The 17,744-nt window shown below is 38.3% G+C and overlaps 3 protein-coding genes across 7 annotated transcripts in view; 1 reads left to right on the plus strand and 2 right to left on the minus strand.

Annotated features, from left to right (window-relative positions):
- The window catches only part of det1 (DET1 partner of COP1 E3 ubiquitin ligase), a 58,719-nt gene extending 55,441 nt beyond the window's left edge, over nucleotides 1-3,278 (minus strand). For 2 of the 5 annotated variants that reach the window (XM_079603560.1, XM_079603559.1), the window contains exon 1: nucleotides 3,141-3,278. The gene's annotated coding sequence lies outside the window, so the exon portion shown is untranslated. Of the gene's footprint in view, nucleotides 1-2,187; nucleotides 2,396-3,140 lie in introns of those variants that run through there. The other 3 variants (XM_079603563.1, XM_079603562.1, XM_079603561.1) reach the window with 2 other exon arrangements.
- On the plus strand, nucleotides 3,123-8,081 carry map1lc3b (microtubule-associated protein 1 light chain 3 beta). The gene is made up of 4 exons (XM_079603566.1): nucleotides 3,123-3,409; nucleotides 5,508-5,563; nucleotides 6,371-6,477; nucleotides 6,591-8,081. The coding sequence occupies exons 1-4, from the start codon at nucleotides 3,370-3,372 to the stop codon at nucleotides 6,763-6,765; spliced, it is 378 nt and encodes a 125-aa protein (XP_079459692.1). The 5' UTR covers nucleotides 3,123-3,369; the 3' UTR covers nucleotides 6,766-8,081.
- A 463-nt stretch (nucleotides 8,082-8,544) lies between these two features.
- The window catches only part of zcchc14 (zinc finger, CCHC domain containing 14), a 36,182-nt gene continuing 26,982 nt past the window's right edge, over nucleotides 8,545-17,744 (minus strand). Inside the window, exons 10-13 of the mRNA XM_079603550.1 lie at nucleotides 13,371-13,492; nucleotides 13,070-13,213; nucleotides 11,243-12,352; nucleotides 8,545-9,850 (exon numbers count right to left, since the gene is read on the minus strand). Of these exons, the coding sequence (XP_079459676.1) occupies nucleotides 9,795-9,850; nucleotides 11,243-12,352; nucleotides 13,070-13,213; nucleotides 13,371-13,492 (1,432 nt within the window). The 3' untranslated portion in view covers nucleotides 8,545-9,794. The remainder of the gene's footprint in view (nucleotides 9,851-11,242; nucleotides 12,353-13,069; nucleotides 13,214-13,370; nucleotides 13,493-17,744) is intronic.

Genomic DNA, 17,744 nt, shown 5'->3' on the forward strand with positions numbered 1-17,744 from the left:
ATGGATGACAATGTGTTGGGTGGCATTTTTTCCCAGTCATATCTCACCTATGCATCTGCTGTTCAAATAATTATATAATAGTTATAATAATACTTTTTATGTATTGTCTTATTTAAGCATCTTAAAGTCTCCAAACAGACAGAATAGTTTGAACTGGGGTATGAATTTTGGAAACACATATTTAAGATTTTCTTTTGTCACGAGCCTGTAAAAAATGCCTACAAGATAAATATGCTAATGTGTAATTATAGCACAGATGTTCCAGTTGCAAGTGAACCACATCCAACAAAACAGAAGGTTAATGGGAAAATCTGTGTGAGAGGGGAAAAATGTTCACGTTCATATGTTTACCTATTAATAGCCTGTTGGTTAATTAGACAAGAGTCCACTGTGCAAAATGTTAGAGCACAGATGTCATTTGAATCGTAAAATGTAAAAAAATAAGTAGTCTATTATGTGACTCATATGGCAAGTTCAAAACAACTAGGCTAAAAAGAGAAAATACTTATAGTATTGTAGCTGGCCAAATTCCTCTCTAACTGTATTTTTTACCTAATAATGCTCTGCTGTTAATAATATTCTGCCGCAATTCATAAATTCATGCAGTATTCAAGAGGTTCAATTTGATTAAATTAATCATTTTACAGCATGGCTCATGGAAGCCAGCATCTAACAATGCTGAAATGTCAATATTGTTTCACTTTCATTTTCACGGTCCCTCTAACAACGCAGATGAACAAACCAGGGGCCTATACCAAAGTTTGAACAAACCCAGGGTTGCAGGATTAGTTTTGAGTTGACAAAACCAATCCAATCCAACCAGTGTTATAACCATGATGCTGATCATCAACTTTCTCTGTCAACTCTGGCTTTGATCCTGAGTTTAGGAGTTTAGGTGTGACATCAGTAGCGAACAGCCAATCACATGCTGAGAAAGAGTGAAACTGGGATTCATTTCTCTCTTCTGCAGAATATTACGAGATTCAAAAATATTCAAGTAAGCAATAAGCAAGAAGAAAATGGCTGTCTATGAAACACAACAACTAAAGAAAAAAGTATTTTTTTATCAGTGCAAGTCAAATTTGTGAAGTTACTTTATACAGTTGATAAAGGTATAGAGAGAATTGAACATTTAAGCTCACATGTAGTAATTTTATAGCTTAATCTATTGATTCTAAAGCATATTTATATTACCTTTTTATATATTTATTCCTTTAAACTGTGCATAATAATAATTGATAAACTAAAATTGTACATGTGTGATCGATTAATAATGACATAAATAATATCTAAATTCTGTTTGCTATGTAGTGACCTTTAATTTGGAGTAGTAACAGGTGGAGTGAAGTTTATCGCATCAGACATGTGTCACTTTGCTCACAGCTGATTGGTCCAAATTCGGTTTGCAACCTCTAACCTGGAACATAACCTGCCCTGGACCAGGTTAGCCGTGAAGCGTTAGTTAGTTACTATGGCGATGAACGCTGCTAAAAGCCAGGGTAGTTACTTTTGATCACATGGGTCCTATTTACGTCTGTACTACAATCTCGCTAAAAAAAAAAAAAAAAAAAAAAATGACACCAATAAAACACAAGTAAAAATAATTATTGTATACAACAATTTGGCTCCATGTGGTTTTTAGGCATCAGATCGCTGCTTTTAAAATGCGTTCTGTCATAAGTTAACAAAATGGCTTCATGGCTTTGGTTTAACTACACAAATTCTGTATTATTTGATATTGCTAGAGTGTTGTTGTTATACACATGTTTACAGTATCAACAAAACATGACATTTATCTCTGGCATTATAAGCTTAGCCTATCTATTCTGAAACAGTTCAGAAAGACAATCTAATAAAGTGGTTGCTTACATACAAGGGGGAAAAAAAACATAAATAAATAAAAGCCACAAATCTATTTTCTTGAAATTATCCATGACTCAGTCTCAACCCCTGTCTGACTCACCTCTGCACTACTTAACAAGATTATTGTGTAATCTGGACAAGCATATGCTAATGCACACTATAGCATGTGTAAACTGTCTATGCAAAATCACAATTGTTTTGCTGTTTAAAAGCCTGTTCAATGGAAAGGCCATTGCAACAAACTGAACCCATATCAACAACATGCCCTGACGTGTTAAAGGGTTAGTTCACCCTAGAATGAAAATAAGCCCATGATTTACTCACCCCGAAGCCATCCTAGTTGACATTCTTCTTTCAGACGAATCCAGAAACCATCCATGATAAAAGTGCTCCACACGGCTCTGGCGGGTTAATAACGGCCTTCTGCAGTGAACCGATGCGTTCGTGTAAGAAAAATATCCATATTTAAAAATGTAATCGACTAAAATAACTTACTTCTGGCAGACGGTCGTACGCATCGATTTACGGCAAAAGACTAACCCTTGAACTTGACGCACAACGTAATGACGAACGTGGTTGCCCAGCCCTGTTCGTTTGAACCGTGTGAGGCGTCAAAGCTTACGCTACTCCTACATCCTACGTCATACATCATCAAGTGTTACTCTTTTGCCGTAAGTCGACTTGCGTAGGCCGCCTACGATAAAGGTTTAAATATGAATATTTTTCTTATAGGAATGGATGTGCTTTGACGGACTTCTAAAAATATACGGCCATTCACTGCCATTATGCTTCAAGAGCCAGGACATTTTTTAATATAACTCTGGTTGTATTCGCCTGAAAGAAGAATGTCATAAACACACAGGATGGCTTCAGGGTGAGTAGCCTAAATCAAGTCAAGTCAAGAATATTTGTATAGAGCTTTTCACAATACAGATTGTATCAAAGCAGCTTCACAGTATTAAATTAAAATAATAATAAAACATCCATGTTTGGTAATGCTAATCAATAGTATTATTCATTGATTAATTAAATTGAATATCATGGCCTAATTTTCATTTTTGGGTGAACTATCCCTTTAAGGGAATGGTAAGCTATCCTGAGAAATATTCAGTTGACAGGCTAAAATTATTTACTTTCTAGAACGACTTGAAAACAGCTTTTGTACAAATCCCGATCATTCAGATTATGAATTCAGTAAGCCTATAAAATAAAAAAGGGACTGCCAAAGACACAAAATTTCCAAAAAAATATGCTTCAGTGAGGCATAGACGACTAACCTCAAGCTCTTCCCCTTTCCTCCATGTATGCGCCGTGACGTCATAGATCAGCTGACTGGTTTGTTTTGCTGGTAAGACAGACTTCACAGGACGAAGCAACGACACGCAACTGAATTATACGATTTCGCATTATAAAACACATTACAGATTAAGAGCTGTTCAGGGAAATAAAATAAACCAAAGTAGGCAGGTTTGCCTAAAAACAACGGTGTCTAATCTAATTTTAAACATGCCTTCGGAGAAGACATTTAAACAAAGGAGGACATTTGGTAAGTGCAGTTCATATCATCAGAGATTCGCTTTTCCTGTATAAAACCCTCAGTATTGATTTTACAGCATGACACCTTACATGAGACTATTCAGGGAAAGTTCATGCCTGTCCTTTATTTATGATCATGTTTACAGTAACTTAATACCTTCAGTTCAGTATTATTATATTGAAGTATTTATAAATGCGATACACGCATCTTCTATGATAATCGTATATTAATTGCGTTATAGAAAAATAGGTCTTGTTGCTCTGTAACGTTAGTCAAACTGGGTTATAAGGGTGTCGGCCGGAGTATAGTCGCTATCTTTATGTTCAGACTGTAAGTTACAATCATAGAGACTACAGACTCATAACAAACAACATACAGAATTAATCTTACTTTATTTTCAACGTACCACAATCAAAACCTATGTCGCAATGTCTTTGTTTGTGGGCAGATGTTAGCTAAACTCCGCGCTGCAGGATTGGGGGATGGGACTCGTCGTTTAACGTTAAGGTTATTTGGAAGGACTCGAATAAACAATCGATGCCGAATGATTATTACGTATTTTATTTAGCGACTGTTCAACTGACCTCGACAGTTTAAAAATAATAATATTATTGCGGATATTGTCATCTTTGAGCTCAGTTACAAGCCTGTTTGAAGGCGAAGTAACGACTTTTCGTTTTTCATAACCGTTAACGTTACCACTCTTGTCATGTTTCCATCCCGTTTTGGGACTGAAGTGGAAAATAGCTGATAACTGGCTAGTCAGAGACTTAAAGGGATAGTTCACCCAAAAAATTACAATTCTGTCGTCATTTAGGCTACTCCATATTTTGTTCCAAACCTATACGAGTTTCTTTCGTTTGTTGAACACTAAAAAATATATTTTGAAGAATGTAACGTTAACCAGACAGTTGTTTTAGAACAAGGGGGAGTAAGTTTCATTTTTGGGTGAACTATCCATTTAATCTGACATCATATTGGGCTTTGCAATCATAATGTAGCCTACTTTTTTGAGCGATACTTTTAAGATAATATTTTAGATTTTACAAAGGCCTCTGTTTCTTGTTGTAAATAGTTATAAAACAAATCATTTATCAGCCTGTAAATGACCCACTTCATCTTACAACCAATGTTGGGATAACCAGCCCAAGCAAGAACATGTTAGCTTAGCGCGAGTGTGTAAATCTTGAAAGATCGAACCAAACTGGATGTTGATGAATCGGACTCAGTAACACTTAATCAAACATGTTTTGACTTGCAGTTATTCGAAATATGTTTATGACTTAATTGTATTAGTTTTATGAACACGCATACCAAACATATTTTTAATGAATGTAATTTTACCTCAGTAATGTATATAATGTAAAACGTCATCAAAAGGATGAACCAGCTCTTTAAAACGAAACTAAAGGACGAGTTTCACGGAAATTAGTGTGGTTAGTTGTCAAGCCTCCTAAAGTTACCACAGTTGCTCAATATGCACGTGTCATCAACAACATGTGCTGTCATGAACATCACTCACACGCTCATTTTCTTAAAATATCAAAGCAGTGTTTTCTAGAATCGACGTTTTATTATTTTTATGGTTGCTGTAGATACTGTTTTGTGATCTCATGCTGAGTCATGTTAGCATGGTACACAAAGGACTTCCTTGTTTCTTCTTCATTTCTGTTCATTAACTAATTAAGAGAAAATTATGTGGAACAAATGCTTATATAACACAGAAATAAACTAATATTCCAAGCAATTTAACCCGGAAGAACAGACATAAACACAGGAGTCTTGTTTATGAGTGTGTCCTTAAAGGGATAGCAGACCAAAAATGAATATCCTGTCATTATTTACCCACTCTCGTATGCCAACAGTACAGTTTCCTCTGGAACAGAGCCTTCATTGCATCTATGACCTCACTTGTTCGGTTGAAACTGAACTACAGAATAGAGTTGAAGTTTAATGTGGATGTGTTAAACACAATTCAGCTTGGTCCATTAGAGAATGGATTTGATACTTGAGACCCATATCCAGCCCAGTAAAATGTCTGTGGTTTAATGCATCCTGTATTGTGATCTGCCTGTATCTAATATCCGCTCCTACTTCCTCTCTACAGAGCAGCGGGTGGAGGATGTTCGGCTGATCCGGGAACAGCATCCAAACAAGATCCCGGTAAGCAGATGTGTATGTCTGTGGAGCTGGAGATGAAAATTAAACTTGTTAACCAATTAAAAAGGCTTCCACGCTTAGCACGGGAGACGTTTTCACCAGTATAGACCTTGAAATGATAAATAAGTAAATTTATACTGTTTGTTCTAGGTGTGCCTTTTTTGAGGATGTAAAATAGAGTAGCTCATTTGCATCCTATACAATTTTACCATCACAAAACACTGGATTTAAAGGGATAGTTCACTTACTCAAAAATTAAATAATTTACTCATCCTCATATGTTCTTTTACTGCGTAACACAAAAAAAGATCAAGTAAATGTAAAAAAAAAAAAAAAAAAGTAAATGGCCCAAAAGCAGATAGCCCCAGGATCAAGGCCATTATGTAAAAGTTTAAAACATGCTCAGCCGTGTGAATTGGACAGAATAGGTTAATCTTATGGATAATCTTAAAAGGAAGGTTGTCAATGGACCTAGTTAAACAACTAGCATATGAATGGCTGCGTTTGCATGTATGTATAGGGTCTTTATCAACCTCTTAAAGACCAGTCATTGGTATTGTAGCCAGGTGTCACCTCTATTGACAGCGCCTCAGGGTTACCAGAGCCAATTGTTATTCAAGCTGACCAGGATAGAGTGGTCAACTTCCCATCTGCTGAACACACACAAACCTCCACCCAGCGCAGCTCTTTTCAATGGGAAAGTCTGGACACACAAATATTACATTTTAAATTGTATGTGTGTATTCCTTCACTATTTCAAAATAAAATAAATTATATTTATGCATAAAGTTTCAAATGATTCTGTTTCAGGTCATCATTGAGAGATACAAGGGAGAGAAGCAACTGCCGATTCTTGACAAAACTAAGTTTTTAGTTCCTGACCACGTAAACATGAGCGAACTTATTAAGATAATCAGGTAATGTCTTTTACCTCTTGTCTTTCGTTATCATTTTGAATCTCTTTCATTATTATTATTATTTTTTGGGGGGGGGGAGATCAACTTTGCTAACGCATTTCTGGTTTTAATAGGAGACGCCTCCAGCTCAACTCCAACCAGGCTTTCTTCCTGCTTGTCAACGGTCACAGCATGGTCTCTGTGTCCACTGCCATCTCTGAGGTCTACGAGCGCGAGCGAGACGAGGACGGCTTCCTGTACATGGTCTACGCATCCCAGGAGACATTTGGATCTGCGCGTCCTCTGTAAAAAAAAGGGCAAAACGATTGGCTTTCACTCTTTTGGATAATGATACAACCTACCCTGAACTCTAGACCTTTCCTCTACATATATCCATATCCACTTTCCCGTCCGCCATCCAGACAGGAACCATCTGAACTTTTAGTCATTTGGCTCGAATCCCTCACCAATCCCAGACATTAACCAAAGCTCAATCCTAACTTCCCACGTCTCAGCCCCTTAACCTCAACTCCCTTCTGTTCATTTGTGTTTTCATAATGGATGAGGATTAATAGTGTTTAGGTTGTAGGACTGGTTATGGTAAGATGGACTAATGCTCCAGGTTTACTCGACACAAATCTTGAACGAAAGACTTCTGTGTGTAATGATGTAATCATGCGTTTAACTTAGCGGTTACATTTCCGAAATGGCTTCTAGTGTAACGTTAGGTGGCCAAATAGTTTTGGAGGTAATTCGTTAGGTCCATTTCAGCTTGGAGGGGTCATGTTGCTGCCAGCTCTCTCTGGTGACCTTTAACCCCTCCTGTTGTCCGTCGAATCTCTTTATTTGTGGAGTTTCAGGTACAGGCAGTACTTTCCGTACCTGTAGGTGCATTTTCTGCTGTTCCATTTTCCTGTTAGAAGCAATTCAGTCTTTTCACCTCCCCCTCGAGCTTTTTGTTAATTGGGTCATGAGCGCGGAGGTTCTCGGATTTCACAACTCTTTGGGGAAGTCAAGGTTCAAAACGGCGTCTTACTTGCGTTGACATTTGAAGTATGCTCCAGTGGGACGTGCCTGAGGAAAATAATAGTAAGCTATTTACAATACAAGAAATTCTGCGTTGATTGTAGTGTGAAGCTTTGAGAGTGCAAGCTTAGGAAGGAAAATAGAATTATAACCAATGGTACATTGAGCGAATGAATGTGGCTTTAGCGATTGTGGCCTCAATCCATGGACACGGGTGCTGCCCGAACATCCTTGCTCTTGTAGATGCACGCTTTTTAGACTTTCAATTTTATCAGAAGATTATTTACGCCTTTATAAATACATAACCGTGAGCTGTCGTACCTCTTTCCATCTGTATGTCTTACAGTAATCTGTACAGATAAGCTTAGATGCCTTTTCTCCTAAGTATTTTTTCGCTCTTATTTAAAATGTCCCCCCCCCCCCTATTTTGTTCATGTAAAAAACATTCATATGTGATACTATTGTGCAATTTACAAAAGTGACTGCTTGAATGAGAGTTTAACTCATTATCGAACTATCTGTGTTTCTCCTGCTCAGATTTACAGCAATATTACACTTCCATTTCTGTTGATATTTTAAAAATAAAAGAGGAATATGCATCCTGTTTGGCCTTTTCTTTGAAATTTTCCCTCAAAATTATTTAAAATGGGAAACGTCACTGCATTTAAAAAAAAATTCTGTATTGGTTAAACCAATATTTTGTCTTTTTTAATTATATACTTTTTTGAAAGAAATTAATACTTTTATTCAACAAGGATGCATTCAATTGATCAAAATTGACAGTGAAGACTTTTGTAATGTAAAAGGGAGGGGAGGGGGAGGGGGTTAGTGTTGAAAACTGTTTGCAACATTGATAAGAAATTTTCTTGAGCAGCAAATCAGAATATTAGAATGATTTCTAAAGGATCATATGACAGAAGACTGGAGTAGTGATGCTGAAAATTCAGCTTTATCAGCACAGGAATAAATTACATTGTTAAATTGTAATAATATTTCATAATATTGCATAACAATGTTTTTACATAACCTTTACCGGTTAAATCAATCTGCTTAAACCGGAAATTCTCCAAAAAACATTTTTAATTCATTTTAAAAAGTGACAAATTGATACAAAAATTCAACAATCAGTCTTCAATGAACATTCACCTCTGAATATAAAATGGTTGCGTCAGCATTGTCGTTTTAGGTCAAAAGCTTTCCTGTGATTATACTACACATACCGGTAATATATACAGCACGTAGTAATTCATTATCAGGCAACATGCATATCCAGCAACTGCAAGATCTATAATTAAAAACAGAAATGTTCTGTAAAAGGCAGCAAGATCATAAATATCATCATTTGCTTTGAAACAGCAACAATGGAATGGCATCTATTGGCTAAATGGGTCTTGTTGTGTAAGTCTGACCCTTTTTTGGAAAAATGATATGCCCATGTAATTGAGAAACAATGTGAAAAAACCCAGTTTTGACCTTTTTTGACCGTTTCCTCTAGTGTTCAGCTCTCAGTTCAGAAGCTGAAACTCATACATCTGGGAAGCAATTTCTTCTTTTTCATTACAGTTTTAATAACGCTAGTAAATTAAAAAGTTCGACTTCAACGGTCTCGAGTGCTTTGACTGTATAAATGTCTTTTATTTTAGTGTCACGCTGACATGGCACCTTTATTGCGAAGAGAACATGGAACATGTAATAAAAATATAATTCAAAAGTAGCAAAAACCGGGACATTAACAAATATACCATGATTACAACAAACAGGAACATAACACAGGATGATTAAGAAGACGTTCGGAAGCCAAAAGGCAAAAAAATGACCTCTTAAGATGGAAACCAACATTTCCACTTCCTCAATTGTCAGTTTGTTCTTTCCTTTATGAATGTACAGGGAAAAAAACTGCCAGTATTTTATTCCCAAAGGTTGACTTGTCACACCAAGAGCAAAAAGACGTGGCCATCATTGCACGTTATTTGGCTAGCAAAATCTGTCATTTTACCATTTTTGTTTTGCTTCCAAGAATGGCGATAAATGTTGACTGATACACTGTTGGCTGCTCCACAGTGACTTGCTCAAGCGAGTCTCAAGTGAAACTAACAGTGTGAAGAGTGAAGAACACACTTCTTTGAGCATCCCTTTACAAAGATCCACTGTGAAGTGATTCTTTGGCACAAGGCTTTCATCGGAAGCCATAAGTGATCAAACTCAATCTTCCTGTAAAGAGATGCTGTCTTTGCTCAGCGGGGGTCTCGCATCAAGTATGTTTACACACACACTGAGGAAGCTGCAGGTCCTAACCAGTTCATACTCATCGTTTAGTCCCCTGAGTCCTGGCTGTCTGACTGCGGAGAATATTTCAGACGAAATGTCCCTGCAAAAACAAAACATGTTGTTGTTTTTTTCTTCAAAATATATAACTATTTTTACAATTTATGAAGAAGATGTGGGTAATGCTTTGTGTACACACACACAGTTGTCAAATCGATTTGTGTAACATAAAAGGCAATATATACTGTGTGCGTGTGTGTGTGTAATGTGTATATATATATTTACAAACTTTTATGTTAGAAGTGATTTATCAAGATTAATCGATTTGACAGCAATAAAAAAAAAATATATATAATATATATATGTATCAGTTAGTCACCAATCACCATTTATTTATATAACAGAAAAGGTTTTTAGGTTTCGAAGTTTAAGTATTTTACCCCCTAATATTTATATTTTATTTCAGCTTTATTTTTTATTTTTTTAACTATTTCAAATATTGTCAAAAAGCTAATAAATGTTAATATATTTGCTTTTTTAAAAAATATTTGAAATAGTAAAAAAAAAAAATGTATAAAGCTGAAATAATAACGGAACAAAATAATTTAAAACAAGAGCCAAAGCAAATACTTTATCGACATTTTTATATAGAAACAACACAGAAACAAACTATCTGTGAAATGAGATACTAGTAACACTCCCGCGGATATTCCGCATCATAGCAAGCAAAGCGTCTCAACTGAAAAACCGCTGCGCTGCCAAAACTCTCTCAAGCGCCCACAGCTAGGCGTTCAGCTGACTAAAAACACTTTGGTGGACACCTTCTTCTAGACAGTTGCAAAAGTATTCAGGATGCCTGCTAGGGCGTTCTGGAGCATTGCACGGGCTTATGTGCTTGCTTGGGTTTTTTGAATGTTTTTTGGTTCACTGCTCTATGGTTGATAGGGTGTTCTATATGGTTGATAGGGTGTTCTATATGGTTGATAGGGTGTTCTATATGGTTGATAGGGTGTTCTATATGGTTGATAGGGTGTTCTATATGGTTGATAGGGTGTTCTATATGGTTGATAGGGTGTTCTATATGGTTGATAGGGTGTTCTATATGGTTGATAGGGTGTTCTATATGGTTGTTAGGGTGGTTCCTGAGGTTTGTGGAGTGGTTCTACACCACATTCCTCCATTTTTGCTAGTGCGTTTGTAGGTTGGTGCAATAGGTGTTCTGGTTTTTAGCAAGTTGCTCTACATTTGTTGGGATGTTCCACTTATAGCTATTAGCTGGTGTGTTGTGAGCGCACTGACACCGTTGTACTGTGGCTGCCGTCGCATCATCCAAGTGGTGGTTGAGGAGAGACCCCCTGATATGATTGTAAAGCGCTTTGGGTGTACAGTAGTAGTTGCTCGGGCATTGCTAATTCGATGTTAGGGTGTTCTAGGTCTAGGTTGCTAATGTGTTAGGAGTCAATTAGCGAGTACTACTAATAAACAATGCTGTTACCTTGATGTGCAGAGTCCATTGCTGGCTGCTTGCAGTCTTGTGCACGATGCCCACTCAGCCCACAGTTATAGCAGGATACATTCCCTGTTTTCTTATGCCCAGAGCTTCCGTTTCCCATTATTCCATGGGGCTGGTACACACCACCCCCTCCTCCAAGAAAACCCTGCACTGGCGGAAGCACAAGATTCTGTTGAGAGTCATGTGATAGGCTGCTGTTGTAGATAGGCGGGGCCACCAGGGGGTAGGAAAAAGGGGAGGCGTTACCACTTCCTGTGAGGAGCGGGCTGAAATGAAGCAAAGGACCTAACGTGAACACTGACGTTCCTGAGAACGGATGTGGAAAGTAGCCGGCGTAGCTAGCCGGAAGTGCCCCGTAGGAGCCACAGTTGCGGCTACACCCGCAAGAGCTACAAATGCACAATGAGGAACTGGAGTTAATGCTGTTTGCTTGCACCGAGGCGTAGCCGCTATTCTCTGTGGACACTGGGCTAGAACTGTGCGTGACCACGGGTGTGCTGTTTACACAGTAGGTATTGCCAGGTACTGCCGCCATGGGAACGCTGCAGGCCGGTGAGAAAGAGGGTCTGGTGGAGGAACATGATGACGGGCAGGAGGACGGGGTAGAGAAATGGTACGATCCTGTACTTGGAACAGAAGAAGACACTTGTAAGTGTAAGGGGGGGTGAGAGACGTGGTGGAGGGTGTTAGATGTGGCGGTGAGAGCAGTGCTGGTCTCCACCATGAGACCTGGAGGGGAGCGAAGCACCGCAAGGGGCCCACGGGGGGACGACGTGTCCTGGTGTCCTGGAGAACCGTCAAGACTCAGCCCAGGGAAAATGTTCTCAAGTCGGACACCCAGAGCAACCCCGGACCCAACTGGTTTAGGACGTTCTTCTGAACAGAGAGGGGGTGGGCGAGGTTTGCGGGGGGAGTTGAGAACCCGGCCTGGGGAGAGGAGGGGTAGGGAGGGAGGGGGCAAACTCATTTGGGAGGGATCATTCTGGACTGGGAGGACTTGGGCAGTGGGACGGCTAGGACCGGTGGATACCGCATGATTGAGGAGAAAGCATGACCGCTCTTTCTCGCCAGGATCCAAACCAGACTCCAAACCTGATAGAAGATAAAGACCAAAAGTGAAATATGCAATAATTTAATTAACAATTTTTAAGTATTTTAAAAAATATATCATGACGATGAAAATAATACAACTAAAAGTTTTCATTTTAATAAAAATGTGTTAATAAATAATTTAGGGCTGTCAAAAGATTAATCGCGATTAATCACATCCAAAATAAAAGTTTGTGTTTGCATAATATATGTGTGTGTACTGTGTATAATTATTTATATATATAAAAACACACACAATCATGTATATATTTAAGAAAAATTGGTTATATTTATATATAAAATATTTATATATTATATAAATTATATAAATGTATATACAGTATATAAATGCAAATATTTCTTAAATATATACATGAATGTGTGTGTATGTATACATAATAATTATACACAGTACACACACATACCAACTACATTTGCCAAATGTGCAGTATACAGAAGTAATCAGACTACTGGGAACTGCATCCCATAGTCATTCAGGTTAATGAATTAACTGCTATTAGATATTTTAAAAATCCCTTTCTTGATTTATTATATATTGACACAAGCAAACATAATTAAAATATGTAATACATAAAACAATTATTTGTTTGGAATGGATTTTTGTATCATATTGTACTATATGTACACTTATTGTAGACAATTTAATGTCCGTTCTAAAAATATGTATGAAAAAAAATAAAATAAAAAAAGAGTTCATACGTCTGTGAGGGTCTTTGACCCGGTCGAAGGAAGTGTCACGTGATAAAGGGGTCATTGGACTGGAAGGAGCACTGGAATAGCCCGAGGAGGAACTGCTGTCCCGTGGAATGGGCAACGAGCTGTTCTCGACGTCTACCCGTAACTCTTAACATATACACACACACACAAAATAAATACAAAAAAGATTATAACCTCTTGCAGTGTGTTGAACTTCAAAAAACTAGGTGGCATTACGTTTTAGATATTTTAATTTAAATGCAAAACATATTTAATTAGTATGATTTTTCAGGAGTGTGTGTACCAGTGCCACTTCCAGGGTGTATGTGTGTCAGGGGTCCGATGTGACTGGAAGGGGTCACTCTGGCAACCCCACCACAGGAAACAGGAAAGTGAGACACCACATATCTTTTCTCCAGCTTCTCTCTGGCAGAAAAAAACAAACAACAAATAAAGTTATTTTTTTTTAAATATACCATTTGATTATAAACAATGACTGGATCCTAAATGTCATAGTTTTTTTTATAGGACATAATTTCCCAGCAATGACACCTAGATGGCGCTGTGTACAAAAACATCCCAGCACTCAATGCATGTGCATAATTCTGGCAGTGCATCAGCTTAACTCTGATCATCTATGCAGATACTGACAACTTTGGTTCAAGTGGGATTTTAGAAACAGTTGTCTGATTTGCAAGAAATATTTTTAAAATAGTCGATACGGCTAGGTCTAATAAGGCTGGCTCAGAACTGGACACATTTCTTACAAGGCCTTTCAATTCCGACTCTTTATCATGTGGAATAAAAATAAACACTCTTTATTTTTTAGTTAGTGTCAGTGAGAACCGTTTCATTGAGAATGAGACCCGTGAACCAGTATAACCTTGCATGTGTTGTTGTTTCCAGGCATGGAAAAGCTGTGGATTATTTCCTGTTATCTGTTTGATATCTTTGCTCCCACAGCTCTACCTGAGCAATGGAAACTCGCTGATGTGAGAAATGGAAAAATAATTAGAATGGTGTGTTTTCACAAAGGAATAGTGGTTTGCTCCACATCCGTGCTGACAGTGAACTCAACACCAAACTCTTATCTGAAGGAAGCGATCTGCTCTGCAACAGTGTACGTTGTCCATTTACCAACATGTTAATTGCTTGAAAATTCACAGATTGTTAACATGCTACATCTTAACATACAGAGAGTAATCAACACAGCACAGAAGATCGTCGGTTGTCCTCTCCCTTCACTAGAGGAAATCGCTACTTCAAGACTGATGTCAAAAGCAACCAAAATTGCACTTGACTGTTTTCACCCTGGTCACCAGCTGTTTGAACTCTTGCCCTCAGGGAGACGTTTTAGATGTCAAAAGACAAGGACTAGTAGATTTAAGAACAGCTTCTTTCCTAAAGCAATAACAGTCCTAAATGAAACTAAACCTTTTAAGTTTTTTGATGCAGTTTGCACAGCTACTTAACATTTTAAAAGATATTTATTAGCCACTAATAAATGAATGAGTAAATTTATGTGGATCAAATTTGGGATGAATGATGAGTGAGAAGTTGAATGTACACGTGGGTGCGCGGGTATGTGTGTGTATTTGGGGGGGGGGGGGGGGGGGGGGGGGTGAGTGTGTGTGTATGTGTATGACCGCAATTGTGTATGTTGTGATAGGAGTTTTTTATATTTTTAGTGTTTTATATTGATTGTAATTGAGTGTGTCATGATAGGAGTCTTATATTGTTTAAGTTATAATGGTGCACCTTATTAGAGTGGCTCTATAATTTCATTGTACACAAATGCAATGACAATAAAGACATTCATTCATTCATTCATTCATTCATTCATTCATTCATACAAATACGTGTCAACAAACGTGTCAATTTACTCCCCATCATGTCGTTCCAAACCTACATGCTGTTATTTTTTCCCACTAGGAAAAAAGCAACTATTTCTTTAATGGTAGATTAATGTATTAATTAATTAAAAATCTACATGCATTGGTAGATTTGATATTGATGTTTTTGAAAGAAGTCTATTCTGCTCACCAAGGCTGCATTTATACTGATGATCCAAAACATTATGACCAGTCACAAGTGAAGCAAATATAATTGGTCATCTCCGAACAAGGCCACATATTAAGGTCTGACTGTGTAGATTAGATGGAAAGCAAACAATCAGTGTGTTGGGTGCAGGAGAAATGGGCAGGAATAAAGATCTGAGTGACTTTGACAAGGACCATATTTTTATGGCAAGGCGACTGGGTCGGAGTATCTCTGAAACAGCGAGGCTTGTGGGTTTCTACGGGTCAGCAGTGGTGAGAATTTACCAATAGAGGGACAAGCCACAAACTGGTGCCCAAGGCTCATCGATGCACAAGGGCAACGAAGGCTATCCCGTCTGGTCCGAGCCAACAGAAGGTCTACTGTGGCATACAGTCAAACAAAGTTTTAATGAAGGTTATTGGAGGAATGTTTCACAACTGCTGCCAATCAGACTACCTATGATGACCCCTGTCCACCGTCGAAAGCGCCGACAATGGGCACATGAGCGTCAGGACTGGACTGTGGAGCAGTGGAAGAAGGTCACCTGGTCCTAGGAGTCCCGTTTCCTTTTACATCACGTGTGCGCCGTTTACCTGGGGAAGTGATGGCACCAGGATGCACTGTGGTACGAGGACAAGCCGGTGGAGAAGTGATGCTCTGGGAAATGTTCTGCTGGGATACCTTGGGTCCGGCCATTCACGTGGATGTAAATTTGACATGTGTTACCTACCTAAACATTGTTGCAGACCAGGTATACCCCTTCATGACAATGGTGTTCCCTGGTGGAAGTGGCCATTTGCAGTGGCCACTGCAGACATTGTTCAGGAATGGTTTAAGAAACACGATGAAGAGTTCAAGGTGTTGCCCTGGCCTCCAAATTCCCCAGATCTCCAGCATCTGTGGGATGTGCTGGACCAACAAGTTCGATCCAACCTACTGGACTTGAAGGATCTACTGGTAAAGTCTTTGTGCAAAATACCACAGGACACCTTGAGGGGTCTTGTAGAGCAGTGGTTCCCAACCTTTTTCTGTCTGAGACCCCTTTTTCCCAAGAAAATATTTTAGGACCCCCTTCACATTTAATGATATTATCGCTCTTGTAAGCTTGCAGCAAGGATGACAAAATATGTTGTTTTCAAACAAACTGTATGTTTACTATAACCAGATATATATGTTTATGCACAAATAATAGCCTATAATATTGAAAATACAATAACAAAAACATCAGTAGGATCTTTGTAATTTAAAAACGTAAGCCTAGGAGTTGCCTATAAATTGGCCCTATTTGAAATGCAATAACAAAAATATATAATAAAAAAATAAAGAATATAGGCTATTACTAAATGACTGCTGTCTGGGACCTCAATACTGGCATGTTATTTGTGAGGCTTTATTTTTGGTGCTATAGCGAGCGATAATAAACTTGTGTTTATTAACAGAATAATGCGTCTTTCGGAAGAACATTGCAGCCGGAACTACTTCTCTCTGTGTACGTCTATGACGAGTCACGCTGGTACTGGGCTCCTCCGCATCCGAACCCGTGTAAAATAGTCCCAATGTAAACACTTATTATAGGCAGGGGTGCACATAACTTTTTCAGTGAGTTACTCAGATGAGGACCAGGAGATGGTGTTTGGTACTCACCCCATATGTAGCGTTGCCACAGCTGTCAATCATGACGTCAAATTTCCGTTTTTATAGCATAAAATAACTAACTAAAACCAAACTTATAAAAAAAAAATAAACGAACACTTAAATTTACATCAGCGTGAAAAGAAAGACCTAAAATGATAGAAAACACATTTGGAAAAAATTTATTTGAAGTGTTATTTGATTGTTCAGATATATTTATTTGTATAAATTAAATATAATTAATCCTTATTAAAGATAATAAAGAGCAGTGAATTTTCTCTTTTCATTTTGTTGTTTGATCAATATTAAGTGTACAGAAGGCATTAGGTTTATTACGCTCTGTCACTTTAAGAGTGTGCAGATCCAATTGCACTGATGCACGGTACGTTCTGTAAAGACATAACCGACTGTGTTTACGTGAATACTCTCCAAAACGGACATTTAGACATAATGTTGTGTGTATTTGTCCATTCAGACGCGAAAGAGAGCTCGATTCAGTCCTTGCGCGCAACGCGCTGTGTCTATGTGCGGGGCTGCACGCTTCGGGTCGTGTGTGTGTGTGTGTGTGTGTGTTCGCACAGAAAAACATACCGAATAAAGCGGTCTTTCGCGTCGTCACTCTTATTCAGATATATCCTCATGTCTGCTCTTCTCTTTCTCCCAGACGTTTACATTTTTTAACGATTTGAGACATGCATGAAGCGCATGCCGACTCGGTAGATCAGCACGTTACAATTCAAATGTGCGCATCTTCCACAAACGCAAATCAGTTCTGACTGGATCACTTCCCCAATCGTCCCTCCCTTACATTTCCGTCTAGTTTTTATTCGTCATAGTGGTCGTCATTTAAAACAAGGTTTTTATTAAAGGAACACTCCGACTTTTTGGGACTTTAGCCTATTCACCTTATCCCCCAGAGTTAGATAAGTCCATACATACCTTTTTCATCTCCATGCGTGCTATAAGTCTGTTTGACACACCCACCGCTAGCCTAGCTTAGCACAAA

This window comes from Phoxinus phoxinus, assembly GCF_949152265.1.
Source record: "Phoxinus phoxinus genome assembly, chromosome: 25".
Taxonomy (NCBI): Eukaryota; Metazoa; Chordata; class Actinopteri; order Cypriniformes; family Leuciscidae; genus Phoxinus; species Phoxinus phoxinus.

What these genes read in the sequence shown, in the direction of transcription:
- map1lc3b (XM_079603566.1), top strand. Translation starts at nt 3,370, where the DNA reads ATGCCTTCGGAGAAGACATTTAAACAAAGGAGGACATTTG. An exon ending in TAAACAAAGGAGGACATTTG is followed by an intron (nt 3,410 to 5,507) that starts GTAAGTGCAGTT and finishes TCCTCTCTACAG; the next exon opens with AGCAGCGGGTGGAGGATGTT. An exon ending in AGCATCCAAACAAGATCCCG is followed by an intron (nt 5,564 to 6,370) that starts GTAAGCAGATGT and finishes ATTCTGTTTCAG; the next exon opens with GTCATCATTGAGAGATACAA.